Source organism: Pagrus pagrus (assembly GCF_965226575.1).
Source record: "Pagrus pagrus genome assembly, chromosome: 2".
Taxonomy (NCBI): domain Eukaryota; kingdom Metazoa; phylum Chordata; class Actinopteri; order Spariformes; family Sparidae; genus Pagrus; species Pagrus pagrus.
Window position 1 is genome coordinate 31774194 of NC_140186.1, and position 17374 is coordinate 31791567.

Here is a 17374-nt window from a genome sequence, read left to right on the forward strand (position 1 = left end):
GGTCAGAAGCTAGCAATGACACTAACACTGCGCTGTGAGCCGCCTAGAGCCCATAGTCTTCAGAACTGACAAAAAACAAGCCAGATAAGGCTTTCACTTAAACAGTTCATCTCCCAGTGAGGATGTTGTGAGGGAATTATTTAGGACTCTCACTTACAGAGCAAACATTTTTTTGATAATGAAAAAAACAAATAGTTGCGGCTCTTAACCAACAAAATGCACATGCCCATGCCCATGCATACTGCTCCGACAACCTTTCCTTCACACATCTACCATCTTTTTAAAACAAGAAGATTGTCACCTCTCAAAGGTCAACAGAAGAATGACTCCCCACCTCCCCAGGGTAGGTTTTAGAGGTATGTTTTACGTGTCTTGTGCCAGGGACAGGAGAAGAAATCACCAGAGCAGGCCAAGACTTTCAGAAAATAGAGGGTTTTTTTTTAGCAAAAAAGTCCTCGAGAGGGTGACAGGGGCTGAAGCCACCGGGGTATGTGCGTTAATTTTAGCATGGGAGGAGGAAAGAGCAGCTACTGTATAATAAGCAGGATAAGAGAATGAGTTGAACTTTGACCTCGGCTTCCTTTATAGATGACTGCACTGACCTTGGGAGGGTGAGAAGGGAGATTGATGACGACCATTTTGCTTAATGAGCTCACAAGAGAACCGCCCCTGAGGGGAGGTAAACTGTCTCAGGCTCAGGGTAAAAAAGATGTCACGAGTGACAGAGATGCAGCAAAGTCATCTCTTTCCATCCTACCTCATACACATGAATTACAACAGGAGCAAATTTCTTCCCATCTAAATCTAAAAATAGCAACAGATATGGGTGATGGTGAGAGTCCATGCATGCGTTAGGACTGCTCCAATGACAAACAGGCTGGAGTACAACATGGAGACATGGTTTAATATGACGTGAAAATATTTCTTAATTTGAATGTCACCTACACGTGCCTGATTTCATCTGATTTATTTGGACTGAGTGATTTTGAACTCTACAAACAAGAAGTCTTCAGCATCCTCACACGCTATCCTTGAGTGCTTCAAACAGAAGTTGCTGGTTGATGATAAGATAAAAGGTCGCCATGGAAACAGGGATTTTTTTCCTGAGATCTAGCCACAATGGGGGAAAAACATGAGGGAAACACAGAGGAAGGGAATGGGAGTGATGAAGAGCGAGTCGGAGAGAGAAGGAGAGAGCGAGTGAGAACGAAACCTGCAGGATCCGAGAAACACGTGACAGAGAACCACAGTGAAAACCGCTGAGACAGCCAGAATGTCACCGCCTGCTATAGCCCGAGCTCGTGGGAAATCACCTGACCTCACAATCTGGGTTACCCCACATCAGGCAGTGAAAACAGGGGGGGGGGCAGAGGGTAGAAAGACAGAACATGTGGGGTGATCATTTGTTTCACACTTTTTTTTTTCCATCTCCCTCTCTCTGTTCTGGATGTATGGAGGGAGGGAGAGAACACTTGGATGTCCTCTTTCTTTCATCTTGTCTCTGTCTTACCTGGAGCAGTGCAGTTCTTAGATCCTTCACTCTCCATTTCCTCCAGGCTGCTGTTGTCCATTTCCTGCAGTAGCCTCCTCCCTCCCCATCTCTCCTGGTCCTTGCTGCTGTGGCTGGAGACATCGAAACCTGGAACATGTTTGTCACAGTGAAAAGTGTACTTTTAAAACAGGTTCAAGGACGTCTCAGTGCAGCAATGACTGCATCTAGATGGGGCCTTGTCATGCACTTGAGTCTGATACTGTTGTATGATGGCTGATTTTTATCAATAACTTTCAATAATGTGAGCATGCATGAATAAAACAGCCCAGAAATGATCAAATTAAGATATCTATGAGAAACTGTCCGATCAAGACTGTTGTTATCGCACCTTTGCGATAACAATAATCTTACAACATCTACACATCATGACATCAAGACGCCCCATCCAACTACATCATTCTCACGTGTTTAAAATACAAAACAATGAGCCAGTTTTGACCATTCCTCAGCCAGGGAGAAGAGGGCAACATGAAATTCTGATCGGGCAAATTGATTGTGAGGTACACGTTGACAAGGAGTATTACTCTAGCTTGCCACTTTTGCATCATTTCATGAGGTACTCTGATTGTTTGTAAACCAGTATCATAGCAGCAGTTTTTTAATTAATTGTTTAGGGTATAAAATCTCAGCAAATAGTGAAGAATTTCCATCTTCGCTTTTCAATATGATGTCTGTTTGTTGTTGTTTGAGTTTGATGTCCACAACCCAAAGATATTCAGTTTACCATCATAGAACCCTGTTTCCAAAACTGTTGGGACGCTGTGTAAAACATAAATAAAAACAGAATTCAGTCATGTGAGTATTGACAACAGTTTTATGAAGTGTTCCTGAGCCCATGTAGTAATATCCTTGATACAATCATGTGTTTGACAAGGTGGGGAACCTTGCCCAATCCTTGCTTGTGAACAACGAAGCCTCGAAAGGCTGGGTTGATTGTGTATGAAAGGACCGTTCCACAACTTTCACAGTCTTTTGTTGCCCCTGTCCCAACTTGTTAGAAACATGTTGCTGCCATCGACTTCCGAATAATTATATATTTACAAAAATCGATGAAGGTGATGAGGAAAAACATTAAAGAAATTCTCCTTGTACTGTTTTCAATTGAGTATTATGTCAAAAAGGATTAGCAAATGATCACATTCTGTTTTATTTAACCCCTAACCCTGTACACAGCATACCAACTGTTTTGGAATCATGGTTGCAGACGAGTAAGAAAAGCAGCAAATATTCACATTTTAAAAGCTGAAATGTAATGTTTGCAAAAATGTACTGACCAATGAAGTTTGATACCCAGTCATAATGCAAAGTGACTTTTATTTGTGTAGCAGATAGCTGTGCCAGCTAAATACCTCCGCTAAGGAGGTTATGTTTTCATCCATGTGCATTTGTTTGTTGGTTACTGACCACTGACTGGATTTCTATAAAAAATAGGTGTAGGATTGGACTTGGCCCAGAATAAACCCCATTAACTTTTGGTGTCAATCCAGATAAAGAGACGAATTCAGGAATTTTTCACTTTCTATAACATAGAGAGTTGTTGTTTTTTGACATTTCTATTCATTTCTTGGGCAAGAATGCATGGATCTTGATGAAAAAAATCACGTGTATTTGGGTGGCTGGTATTTATGAGTGAGTTCATGACTTTGACATATCAACAGCCTGTTGCAGGACATTTCGGCCTTCAGCTTCACCACTGATTTTTGGACTAGCAGGGTCAGCCCAATGTCTCTCTGCACAGTGTATTGATGAGGATTTTACTCCGCAGAGAATCGCTCTACAAGCAAAGCAGTTACGGTGTTCGCACACTAGCCATGCCATAGCAGGTGCGTTTGATGATATGCTACAGACGGGCCATTCCGACAAGATCTGTTCTTGTTGTGCTCCGGGACAATGCCCAAAATAAGATCAAGGCCATGAGTGATGCTGGACTCCCTAGCCTGCCGTGTGTTGCTCACACCCTTCAGCTGGCTGTCAACGAGGGTCTTTTGGCTCAAAGAAGTGTAGCTGATGCGTTGGAAGTTGGACATAAAATAGTTGGACATTTTAAACATTCTGCCTTAGCCTACTCCCGCCTGGAAGACATTCAGGTGCAGCTCAACCAGCAACTAAGAAGACTCCAGCAAGACGTGCAGACCCGCTGGATTAGTATGTACTACATGCTACAGTCTCTCATCGAGCAGAAGTGGGCTCTGGGAGTATTTGGGTCCAAATATGAGCTCCCCGACAATCTCACCGCTCACCAGTGGACACTTCTTGAAAAGACTATCTGTTCTGGCACCGTTTGAGGAACTAACTCGAAAAGTGAGCTCTGATGCTTTGGCATCATATGTGGTTCCTGCTGTGACTGTGCTTTAGAGACTTTTGACCAAAGAAACAGACGAGGACCATGGCATCAAAACAATGACGTTTCACTGACACAGAAAAAAAACACTCTACTGCATCGCAACTGTACTCGATCCGAGGTAAAGTGTCTCTGTGTGTTTGTCTGTCAGTGTGTGTCTCTGTGTGTTTGTCTGTCAGTGTGTGTGTTTGCTGAGGATGTGAAAGAGAAAGTAGTATGCAAACAAAACTTTGTCATCACGACCAACATAAAACTTTTTACTATTTAACTTTTTACATAATCAATTTACCTTTAGTGATTTGAAGGCAATATACTGCCATTTTACTGCCAGCTTGTCTGTTCAGCTAAAATATTATTTTCTCTGTTTTAGGTACAAAGACCTTTATTTTCTCAAACATCAGCACAAAGTGTTTTCAAAGTCATTCTAAGAGCTGTAATGGTATTATTACGTACTCATATCGGTACTCGGTATCGGCAAGCACCAAATATAAGTACTTGGTCTCAAAAAAAGTGGTATCAGTGCATCCCTACATAAAACTAACAGTCGGGTAGTGAACAGCTGGAGGAGGGCACCACAGATGTATCAGTTGGGTACCCCCCCACCCCAATTCATACATTCAAGGGGAATTCCATGATTCCAAGTTGGGGGGGGGGGCGGGGGCAACAGCGCAGCGCACAAAGTGGGGCTTCTACTGTGGCTACATCTGCACATTCTTCAAGAAAGCAGCAACACCAATGAATTCATTTCATACTTCAGAGAGCCCAGCAGGAGCTTTCTGCCCTTTCCATCCTGCCAACCACAAGTCTGGCCAAAGAGAGGGATTCAGATAGAATTAAAAACCCCAGTTATTCAGTAGTCCTCAGGGCATGGCTGAACTTCTCACCTGGCCTCACCTTCACTACACCAGACACAGCAGCAGCTACAGCAGCAGCAGCAGCAGCGAGGCTTGCGTGCCAGCGCTGTAACTGCTCCCTCCTTCCTTCTATCTTTTGCTATCTTACACACTGAGAGAAGAAGAGGAGTGTGGGAATGGTTAATGTGCCACCGTGAGGAGGCGTTGAGTGCTCCGCTTCCAGCTCCACAACATCAAGCCCAATTTAGCAGAACCTCATTAAGCACATCATAAATAATCAACTTTAATTGATATTCCGGCAAGCTGATTAAGAGTTGACAAGAACACAATGGGGACAAGGGAAGTGCATTAAACGTCCCGGTGTCGTCTCTTGTTCGCCTATAATTTCGAACACATGCAGAGAGCAGCACTGTTAGCACTTCCATGTAACCAGGATATGCAGAGGGGAGGCAAAGATGAAAAAAATATATTTTGTCCCACTGATGATGCACAAATCATGAGAGTATGAATATTCAAGCAGGCCTTCTGTCCATGGAAAGTGATAAATGCATCTCACTTTAGCTGACGCTGACTCAGTAATCAAGTGAAGTGTTGGGGGCTAAGTCAAAGATAGATACAAAGAGAAAGAGAGGAGCATGCAGGCAGTGACACAAGCAGTACAGATGTGTGCTGTTAGGAAGCAGTGCCCTTATTCATTATCGGGATTTCATCCGATTTCATTTGGATGCATCGGCAATACTAATCACTGAGCATACAGTACAGTACAGTACAAGTAAAGTTAGAGAGAGGGAAAGAGACACTGTGTAACCATTTGCAGTAACCCCAAGAGGTGCAGGCCCATACCCTGGGGCTCACTGCCCTGATTTCACTGCTCTGCAGCTAAAGCACCTACACCTTCACCTACAGGTGCCTCTGCACCCCTCAGCCCTGAGGTACAGCTCACAGCCTGCTGTGTTCCTCTGTAACAGAAGACACCCTGACGGTCATTGTTCAGGTCAAACTGGGGTTAAAGGTTTAGCGGATGTAGGTCACTGGTTCTGACATGTCCGAACAGAATAACTAAATGGAGCGGTGTTGATAAAGTCATGACTTCCTGTAAATGCTATGGAGCACACTTTTTTTAATGTTCCCAAACACATGACTACAGGAACATTTGGGAACAGAGCCAAACGTTCAGTCCTCAAATACTAATACACTGTGTCACACTGTATAATGAGCACACAGGTCATTAGACATGTAGCAGTGTCACACTGAGTCCCTTCAATCACACCGAGCAGAGCAAGTGATGACAGGAAGCAGCCTCACGGTAACGTTACAGCACTGCTCATGTTAATGCTCACTGTACAGCACAGCTGTGAGCCTGTGTGCACACATGGACCACATGAACACGGTCCAGTAGAAATGGACCAGGTGGAAGCATGGAGAGTACTGAAGCACCGGGCTGAAGCACCAAGCACCGGGCTGCCCCGCCGGGAGCGGGAGCTCCGCACAGACACATCCTCACCTGAATGTTCCGCTAGGTAGGAAAAGCCCTTCACGACCAGCAGCAAGCCGCCGAACAAGCATATCTGGATCAGCACCAACTCCTTTCGTCTTTTCCGTCTCGCTCTGACCTTCCTCTGGTTCGGTATCACTTGAGCCGGCCGATTCCAGAGTCGGATACCCGGCAGAGACATCCCCTCTACCGCTGCCACATCCATGCGGATCCCCGAAGAACAATAAAACCTCCTCTAGTTCCAGAGGAAACTGACTTGTGTCCCGGGAACGGATGAAGAAGTGCGGGGGGTGGAGGGGGGAGTAACAGGGGAATGTAAAAAAAAAAAAAAAAGAAAAGAAAAAGAAAAAAGTTGTAAATTGGCGCCGCTAGGATGCTGCGAGGGCTGCCGGGCAAAAGCGCTGAGCTTCTTGCTGGAAGAGCCGGATTGTGCTTCTTATGTCATGTTGAGATGTGCTCTGGGAAGTAGTAAGAGAGGACCGCTGCACGAGCCCGCCATGGATACGGCTGTGAGAGAGAGACATGGAGACACACAGGGAGAGAGAGACCGAGAGACGGGGGAGAGAGAGAGACACAGGGAGAGAGAGGGGGGCACAATGGGGGGGGGGGGTTGGTGGATAGAGAGAGACAGAGGGGGGAGAGAGAGACAGGGAGAGGGGGGGGGGCACAATGGGGGGGGGGTTGGTGGATAGAGAGAGACAGAGGGGGGAGAGAGAGACACATGGGGGAGAGACACAGGAAGGGGGGCACAGGGAGAGGGGGGGAGAGACAGAGATGGAGAGACACAGAGAGAGAGACAGGGAGGGGGTCTGTTAAGATATATAAAAGGAAAACGCCTTTACTCATTGTGTTATGAACAGTACTTTTATTTTGAAGGACGTTTGTTATCCTATGCCGGATGTGATGTGTTTAGCTTGTTCCGGTAAAGAGTTGACGCTTGTATGCAACAGTGGTCGGTCATGGAAAAATAAAGCATGGTGGAACTGAAGTGGAGTCTGAATGAAAATCCTTAACAGGTTATGGGCCCAGACAGCTTCGGACACCGCTAGCGACTACCGACGTCGAAATGGCAAAGAATGAGAGCCAACTTGAAGATAAGTGCCGGACAAAGTTATGAGGAGTGTCGCGACGCATTACGCGACCACCGGAGCTAAAAGCTAAGGGCTAACAGGCTAGCAGAAGAAAATACTGCAGCAACACGTGCAGAGATGGCGAGCAGAGGAGCGGCAGGGATGCTATCGCCGCAACTCTTCTTTGACGGAACAGAAGATAAGTATGACCTTTGGGAGACGAGACTCCTTGGTCACCTACACAGTTTAAACCTAAAAGAGACTATTTTGCACGAGCCCACGAATGCTAATGAAGAGCAGTTAGCTCAAGACAGACGGAAAAATGCTGACTGCTATGTTGAACTGATAAGACTGATAGATGATAAAAGCCTATCGTTAATCAGGCATGATGCTGCCGATAATGGCAGGGAGGCACTGAAGATTTTGAAAGAACATTATTCTGGTAAAAGCAAGCCAAGAATAATAAGTTTATACACATCGTTGACCAAGCTACGGATGGCAGACAACGAAAGTGTAACAGACTATATTATAAGAGCGGAAAATATTATCACTGCTTTGAGAAATGCAGGCGAAACCATGAGTGATGGGCTAATCGTAGCCATGGTTCTTGGCGGGCTACCGGACATGTTCAAGCCCCTAGCTGTCCATGTAACACAAAATGAAGACCAGGTTACATTCACAGACTTTAAAAGGAGGCTGAGAATCTATGAAGAAGCTGAAAAGATGAAAACAGCTGAATCAACGGACAATGTGATGAAAACACACATAAAGCACAACAAGCAAAATATGAATAAACACTTTGATAACAAAAGACATGAAGATGTAAGTGTGACTTGCTACAGGTGTGGAATAAAAGGGCACAAAGCAAGACAATGTACAAGTAAAGTGTGGTGCAGTTACTGTAGAAGCAACACACATAAAGAATCCCTGTGCAAGAAAAAGGGGGAACAAGATGGCGCCAGAAAAGTTGCAGAGAAAGAGCAAGAAGATGATGACGACCATCTCTTCATGGCGAAACATACAAAGACTGAGAGCCCAGCAGACAACATAAAGAAGAAAGGCATCATGGTGGATGGAGGAGCAACCTCCCACATCGTGAACGACGTGAGCAAGTTTGTGAGCTTCGATGAGACGTTTCAGCCAGAGACCCACGCAGTCGAGCTGGCAGATGGGACCAAGTGCAATGGAATCGCTCAACGCAGAGGGACAGCTGTGATTCATCTCCTGGACAGCACCGGACGACAACACAGAGCACAGCTTCGGCAAGCACTCTACATGCCGTCGTACCCGCAAGACATCTTCTCAGTGGCAAGAGCAGCAAATGGAGGAGCAACAGTCACCTTCAAGAAAGAAAACAGTCACATGATCACAAAAGATGGCAGCAGGTTTGACATTCATGAAAGTGGTAATTTGTATTATTTATCAACGGTTGAACAGAATGTTGATAAATGTAAAGTGTCCCACGACATACAAACCTGGCATGAGATTATGGGCCATTGCAATTATGAAGATGTGCAAAAGTTACAAGGTGTCGTTAAAGGCATGGTGATAAAAGGGAGTGTGGTCAGACCAACACAGACATGTGAAGTGTGTACAAAAGGAAAATTCACACAGAGTAGAAATAGAGAGCCAGACAGAAAAGCTACAAAACCCTTGCAGCTAGTCCACACTGATCTAGCCGGTCCAATGCGAACCCCAAGCATAGAGGGACACAGATATGCACAATCTTTTACAGATGACTACTCAGGTACCATGTTTGTGTACTTTCTTAAAGCCAAAAGTGATGCAGTTCATGCCACAGAAAGATTCTTGGCAGATATAGCACCTTATGGTGAAGTCAAGTGCGTCCGTTCAGACAACGGCACTGAGTTTACAACTAAAGATTTCCAAGAACTGTTGACCAAGAATAGGATAAGGCATGAAAAATCTGCACCATATTCGCCACACCAAAATGGAACAGCAGAGAGAGGTTGGCGAACTCTCTATGAAATGGGCAGGTGTTTACTGATAGAGAGTGAATTACCAGATAAACTATGGAACTATGCTGTACAGACAGCTGCCTATGTGAGAAACAGGTGCTACAGCAGACGCACAAGAAAAACTCCATATGAGATGTTCACAGGTGTGAAACCGGATGTTTCCAGACTGCAGAAGTTCGGTTCTACCTGTTTTGCCTACAAACAAGAGAAAGGGAAGTTAGATTCCAGGTGCCAGCAAGGTGTTTTTATAGGATACGATAAAAACAGCCCAGCTTATCTGGTGTACTACTCAGACACAGAAAAAGTCCAAAAACACAGGTTAGTGAAATTCACAACCAAAACAGCAAATGAAAAAGAGACACAAACACCAGAAGCAAACACTGAGTATTGTGATGGCAGTGTACAGCCAAAAAGTCATGATGATGGAGAAATGGTTGATGAAAACGAAGAAAATGCATCAACTCATGATAATGATGTTTCTGAGACTGCTCCAAAACAGACTGAAATGCCTCAGCAAGGAGACGACGCTGAGAGAACAAGGCGGAACCCAAAGAGGGAAAGAAAGAAGCCAACTTACCTACAGGACTTTGAAACGGAGGAAAAGGTAGACAAATTGCAAACATGTATTGACTTCTGTTACAGAGCAGTGTGTGACATTCCTCAGACTTACAAGGATGCCATTGCTTCAACCAACTCAAGGCAGTGGATCAGTGCTATGAATGAGGAGATGCAGTCACTGGAGGAGAATGAAACATTCAGCCTCACCCATCTTCCACCAGGCAAATGTGCAGTGGGGGGCAAGTGGGTGTACGCACTCAAGAGTGACACTGATGGATCAGAAAAGTACAAAGCAAGATACGTAGCAAAAGGCTACAGTCAAAAACAAGGAACTGATTACGAAGAGACATTCTCACCTACTGCTGATATGACCAGTGTGAGGGTGATCATGCAGAAGGCAGCGCAGGAGAATCTGGTGCTGCATCAAATGGACGTTAAGACAGCATATTTACATGCACCTATTGACTTTGAACTTTACATTGATCAACCAGAGGGTTATGAGACATGGTCAGACACAGGTGAAAAACTAGTGTGTAAACTGCACAAGTCTCTATATGGTCTCAAGCAGTCCGGAAGAAACTGGAATGCTATGTTACATTCATATTTGATCAGAAATGATTTCACACAGAACCCTGCTGATCATTGTGTGTACACAAAAGAAAAACATGATGAAAAGGTAATCCTCATTATATGGGTTGATGATCTGATAATAGTAGCTAGCAATGAAAGTGTATTGACAAATGTGAAAACAATGCTAACTGAAAAGTTCAAAATGAAAGATCTGGGAAGACTCAGACATTTTCTAGGGATAGACTTTGAACAAACAGAGGGTCAAGTTGTTATGTCACAGAAAAGATATGTGAACAAAATACTGAAAAGATTTGAAATGCAAGACTGCAGGGCAAGAGAGACCCCATGTGAACCAAAACTTGACTATTCAGAAAATGCTGAAAAAATGACACATTCGAGAAAGTACAGAGAAGCAGTGGGAAGTTTAATATATTTGTCCACATGCACTAGGCCTGACATAAGTTTTGTGGTCAGTAAACTCTCACAACATTTTGATGATCCAACTGAAGAACACTGGAGCACTGTAAAACATGTGTTCAGGTATCTTAAAGGTACAGCAGAACAAAGTCTATGCTTCAAAAGAAATGACACAAGTAAACTAGGTCTGAAAGTGTACAGTGATGCAGACTGGGCATCAGAGAGAGCAGACAGGCGTAGTATCTCAGGTTATTGTGTCAGTCTAAGTGAAGGAAGCTCTCTTATTTCATGGAAATCAAGAAAACAACCAACGGTTGCGCTTTCTACATGTGAAGCAGAATACATTGCCTTAGCATCAGCTATACAGGAATGTATATATTTGAAACAGCTACTTAAAGGAATGGACAAGTACCAGTATACACAAACAAAAGTGTACGAAGACAATCAAGGTACTATGGCACTTGCCAAGAACCCTGTAAACAGGCAAAGATGCAAGCACATAGACATCAAGTACCACTTCATCAGGGAAGTTGTAAATAGTGGTAAGGTACTTCTGGAGTATTGTCCTACTGATCAAATGCTTGCTGATGTAATGACAAAACCAGCTACTAAACTGAAACTGAAAAGGTTTGTAAAATACATGTTTGGTACATAAATGTACATGAAATGTTATGTTCACAAGAAAGTCATTGAGTTAAAGACGAGTGGGGGTGTTAAGATATATAAAAGGAAAACGCCTTTACTCATTGTGTTATGAACAGTACTTTTATTTTGAAGGACGTTTGTTATCCTATGCCGGATGTGATGTGTTTAGCTTGTTCCGGTAAAGAGTTGACGCTTGTATGCAACAGTGGTCGGTCATGGAAAAATAAAGCATGGTGGAACTGAAGTGGAGTCTGAATGAAAATCCTTAACAGGGTCAGAGAGAGAGGTTGGGTGAGGTGGGAGTAAAGTGACACTCAGGTCAAACTTTGAAACCTCTGATACTGATGCTGAGTCTGAGTCAGCTTCTACCCATACTACACTTCTTATGTTGCTACTTTTTGTTTTCATGTTCACCATTAAAGCTACATTATGTAAAGAAAATGTATTTTGTGTGATTTGGCATCCCCACTGTCTCAGAGTGCAACACAACTGTCATGAATGCAAACTGCAGGTTTCTGTAACGATTTTTCAGATGTCAGGTAACGTTACCTGCTAATCACTAACAAAACTCGGTGCGTCTTAACAATGTTATGACGTGAACGCGCATTCTCGGGCATTTTTGCCACGCGGCAGTCAAATGGCGTTTTTCCATAAAGAACCAGCAGCCTGGCTCTACTTGGTTTCACTCGGCACAGTGGGGATTTACATTACCACAACTGAGCCACCTGCTTGAAGGTGTGTCTTTAACTAATGACGCAGTACTATCAAAGAATCACAGTCACAAGCCCCATTATTTAGCTGAAAAACTGGTGATGGAAAAGCAAATGGGCGCGGCTCGGTTTCACTGGGCACGGCTGAAAATGTCAGTGTAAAAACACCAAAAGTCTCAGAACAGTAACAGCTCCCAGCTAACACAGCCTGAACCAGAGGCAGGAGGGGAGACGGGGCATCTTGTCACACAGGTAAGTTGTTACACATGCTGTATCTCCAGCACCAGAGGGCGTGTTGTGAAGCTAGCTTGTGTTATATCTAGAAATAGCACACATCACTCTGTGGAAAGTTGTCTCTGTGCTTTTGGGACAAACTGTCACCTGCTTGCCTTGCTCCGGTTATAGAGTCAATTCTGGTCCCTGTCGCATTAAAGTGATTATGAAGCTGGTACTTTAAGGTAAATGACTTACCTGACTCTTCACTGTATTTTTTGGCTGTGGGGCAGTGCAACAAGCTGCAAACGCAACAATGACATTTTATTTGGCGAACATATAAGCAGACAGTTGCCTACTGACACATCCAGCAGACATGAAGCAACAGTAGCATTCATTTGAAGTTGTGTTACTGGTCTGAAGTTAAGTCTTATCTACTTTCAATATATAGCTGTTTAGCAAAATGCTCCACTCTGTTTGTTCACCGGTGAGGTGCTAACTCTGTCTGTCTTCTGTTTGGTACAGTGAGATTATTTGAACATTTTCACCAAAACCAGCTGCAACACAATGTGGATGAGGGCGTTGAGAGCGAACCCAGCCAGTTAAAGGTCCAGTCTGTAGGATTTATATAGGTAGGTTGCAGATTACAACCAACGCAATACACTTCATCTCAACCTTACAGTGGCTGCTAAAAAAGCAAAAGGCCCTCTCTAGAGCCAGTGTTTGGTTTGCCCGTATTGGGCTACTGTAGAAAAAGGTGGCAACGCAACATGGCAGAGAACCCACTCCCTCTGTAGATATACAACAAGAGGCTCATTCTGAGATAATGAAAACACACCAGTTCTTAGTTTCAGGCGGCTTTAGCCTAATGAAAACATAATTATTATACTCCATTTCTGCCAACGGATCCCCCTAAACCCGACACACTGGACTTTTGACTTGACAACAATGAGCTGAAAGATGCTCTGTAGAGCTGAAGGGAACGGTAGTCAGGTGATCATTTTCTTGTATTTGCAACTATGAGCAACACGTTTCACATCACATGTAGCGGTTTTCCTATTGCTAATACAAAAATATTGATTATTGCAGCTTTACTATACTGTAAGCATTCAGTAAGTACGCTCAGTAGCTTCAAATCATACAGTTGTAACTATGTACTTAACTGGTTAACAATGTACTTTTCTGGCTCCAGAAAAAGCTACATTCAATTTGATAAATTGCCTCCAGAGATGTCACTCAATGGCTAAATTGCATTGTGGGTAATGTAAGCACCAGGTTTTCAACAGCAGTCCACTGGTCCAGCATTTGCACTCCTATAACACTACTGGACTCATTATGGACACTTTAAAAACACATGACCAAAATCAATACAGCAGAAGCAGAGATATCACCTTTTTATGTCACACATTCTTCTTCCTTTTCAAAACCTGCTGCCTACTGTACATTACCCACAATGCAACCTTGTCACTGAGTGACATCACTGGAGGCAATTTTTCAGATTACATGCAGCCCCCCTCTGGAGCCACAAAAGGCTTTATACTACTTTTTCCACATATGCAGTAGTATTCCCCAAAATCTGTAAACACACTTTAATGTGCAAAATGTGTGTTACCCTTTAAGTTCAGCTACTGTCTGTTTTACTAACCGCTTAAATGTTTTTTATGTTGTCATTATCTGTATCTGGAGAGCCTGTGACATATTTCCACCCTGGTGGACAACAAAGATGGATGTTCCATTCTGTTCTAAAAATACCAGAAACATTTTCAATTTCAATAAATTAAAGCAAGTGAGCATGAAAAGAAACTTAACTGCCCTTTTATTAACCTGGAAACAGATGTTCATTGATACATTTGGTTTGTTTTGATTTGGCTTTGATTTGGACATAAAAGCCCAATAAAATAGTGTGTCTGAATGATGTGAAATGAAAGTAAGGTGGAACTGGAAACAACTGTTGTTTGGTTAAGGTGAAAAAAAGATGTGTCTTTCACTGCCCTCTTCTGGGAATGTCATTTATTGATATACAGTGGAGCAGCATGTACTTGAAGGAAATATCTTACTATATCGCTGAGTCATAATATAAAGTTCTGTTTGTGAGACTGCATTGGCTTTCTAGCAACCTACCCGACGATGTTGGACCAGGACCCCTTAGCCATGCAACCCACACATATCCTGTGGGCTGCAGCCAAAAACTACACTGATGGCTTCCAGGCCAACTTCATCTTCTACAAACAATAACAAAAGTTATGCTGTCATTCTAAAATATGTCAAAATCTCAGCCAAAAAGAATGCCATTCCTTCTTAACATGAATCAGATGTACAGTGTTGGATGGAATGATTTCACTTGAGCCTGCTTGAACATGTTTGAACATGTTTGACTCCTCACTCACTGTATACCAAGAGATAGACCATTGATGTTATTGATGTCTTTCATTTCTAATGTATTCTACATAACAATTTGAGTTTAATACTCTATCCTGGCCGAGAGGGTTTCTTGATTGTCGGGCCTGAGGTTTCATATAAATAGCACTGGAAACTTTCCAGCAAGAATGGAAAAAGTGGTCAGGGCTCTAGGCAACTGGTTTCATTGTGCTTTTTAACCCTTTGGAGCACAGAGCTTAGACTGATCAAATAACACACGGAAGGGAGGGAAAGAAAGAGATGTGACTGAGAGTTGCCCAAATATATTATGAAGAAAAATAATCTAAATTTAATCCATGTAATCCAAATCCAATTCTTTCCCCTGAATAAGATAAACACACTGTTTTTTAGCATCACACATGGCAAGCAAACCTAGTGACAGTCCACACACGGCTGGAGAGCTCAAAGCTGCCATGAAACCTGGTCTGTCTCATTTGCAAAGGACTGGGCATGGAGTTACCAAACAAGATGAATTCCCAACCTCTCAGAGGTGCACACACAAACACACACACACACAAAGGCAAGGGGAAGGAGGAAAGGGGGAAGGGGGGGAGCAACAAATTAAATCCAGTTAAATTGTTTTTCCATAGCCAGTGGGTCGATAAGTTGTAGAGAAGACAAACCAGACACAGTGTGCCTTCAGATGTATGAGAATGCCTGGAATTTAACCCACTTTCCCATGTCCGCCTGACACCGCGCCCACTCCCACTGCCCTGCCCTGCAGCCCCACACACTACACATACAAACAGCCATGTTAGTTTAACTATACACAGGTGAATTCACAGAGAGGCAAACTTCAAACATCTGCCCTGCTCAACACTCCCTGTTCTCACCCAGCTGTGATCAATTGCAGTCGTCTCATTTGTTTGGTACCGTGCATCAATACTTGAAGGCCCCGTGGTCTACTTCCTCCCCTCTTACTGTAAAGCCTGCCTGGCATTGAGATCACGATGCAGATATTGCAGAGGAGAGCTGCAGTTCCAGCCCAATTTCAAGCAGTACTAATGCTAGCTGCTAGCTAGCAGACATATTTGGGTCATGTCTTCCTCTGAGAACTCCCGAGTCTGGGCTACAGCATCTCCTCTCCCTCTCCTGCTGCTCTACACCACAACATGAAGAAACCTCAGCTCAGCATCATTGAAGAGAGAGAAAAGAAATAGGTGGGGGTTATGGTATGGGAGGATAGGAATAGCTTGCAGAACTAAAAAGAGTTGGGACAGTATAGACAGACCAGGTGGAGATGCTGAAAGGAGAAATAAGGCCAAGCATCCCTGCTTCTGCATCACATAAAACAAGCAGAAATACACACAAAAACACAGCATGGATCACTGTTTTTTATTAACATCTTTATAAAACATGTACATTCAGATCTGTGAGGGGACGGTAAGACAGTGGAATAATCCAAAACATTAATAAATAGTAGATGTATTTTTTGTGAGGCCAGTCTGTCCAACCACGCTGGTGTCAGTGTTCAAGGATAGTAAAGCACAGCTGGGCCTCTCCACAGCCAAAGTACATGTAATTGAGACAAACTGACTCTTAGTCACTAAGCCAAAGCTACTCGATCTGAGACAAGAAATCGACTGCAGCTGAAGCGAGCAGCATGGCAGCATCCCTGCAGTCAAACCATCACTTCTTCTGTGTGGCTCCACTGGGGCGACTTAACGACGTTAATTAGTCATCAGTTTTTGCAGTTTAAGATCATATGAAAGGAAGAAAATCAGGGCTTTTATACAATTTTTACACCAAAATTCCTTTGGTTTTTTTTCTGGTGTGTCACATTTGACATCACGAACATGTTGGAGAACAGGAAACAGTGGAAAGCAGCATGGAGGCCGGTGATAATGGCACTGTGGTTACTTTTGAATATATTTTGCCTAGATCTCTCTTTCAAACTCAACAATCGACTGAACAATGTTCAAACTCTGCTGGAAGGGAGACGAAATGAAAAACTATTTACGTCATAGCATCACACTGGAAAAGGGCAGAGAAATTAGCTTGTCCACCTAGTTGTTGTGTTTCCATCACAGTCGATCGGAGCTGGAGGCTAGAAACACCCTAGACTACTGCAGAGTCATTTGACACAGGCTCCCTTCTGATGGACCACGGGCCCCTGGGACCATCTACCTCCTGGCTCCTGCTGCCTCACATACTGACAGATCCGGATCGTCACACCCTGGGCTCCGCTGGATCATTGCTCTCCTCGGTTTAACTATCTCCTTATATCTGTATTTCTGTAAAATTTGATGCCTCTTCACTCTGATCTCTCTGTCTATTACTAATTATCTTGTGTAGCCTGCCCTCTTCCAGGTCACCTTGGCCTGCTCAGTCGTCTCCTGGATCCACACATTTTACATATATTATCATTTGTATCAGATATTCTGTCAATGCAACTTGTAAACTGTGATTTTGTTGTTCTTTTCTGTACATGCCACATCTATTGCACGTCTGTCCGTCCTGGGAGAGGGATCCCTCGTCTGTGGCTCTTCCTGAGGTTTCTTCCATCTTCTTTGTTTTCCTTGTTAAAAGGGTTTTATTTCCATCAACTCGAA

At 43.6% G+C, this 17374-nt stretch overlaps 1 protein-coding gene across 1 annotated transcript in view; it reads right to left on the minus strand.

Annotated features, from left to right (window-relative positions):
• Positions 1–6808, minus strand: part of LOC311250846 (sodium/potassium/calcium exchanger 3-like) — a 73480-nt gene extending 66672 nt beyond the window's left edge. The window contains exons 1-2 of the mRNA XM_084342942.1: positions 6252–6808; positions 1511–1639 (exon numbers count right to left, since the gene is read on the minus strand). Coding sequence (XP_084199068.1) covers positions 1511–1639; positions 6252–6447 — 325 coding nt within the window. The 5' untranslated portion in view covers positions 6448–6808. The remainder of the gene's footprint in view (positions 1–1510; positions 1640–6251) is intronic.
• Between the last annotated feature and the right edge of the window lie 10566 nt (positions 6809–17374).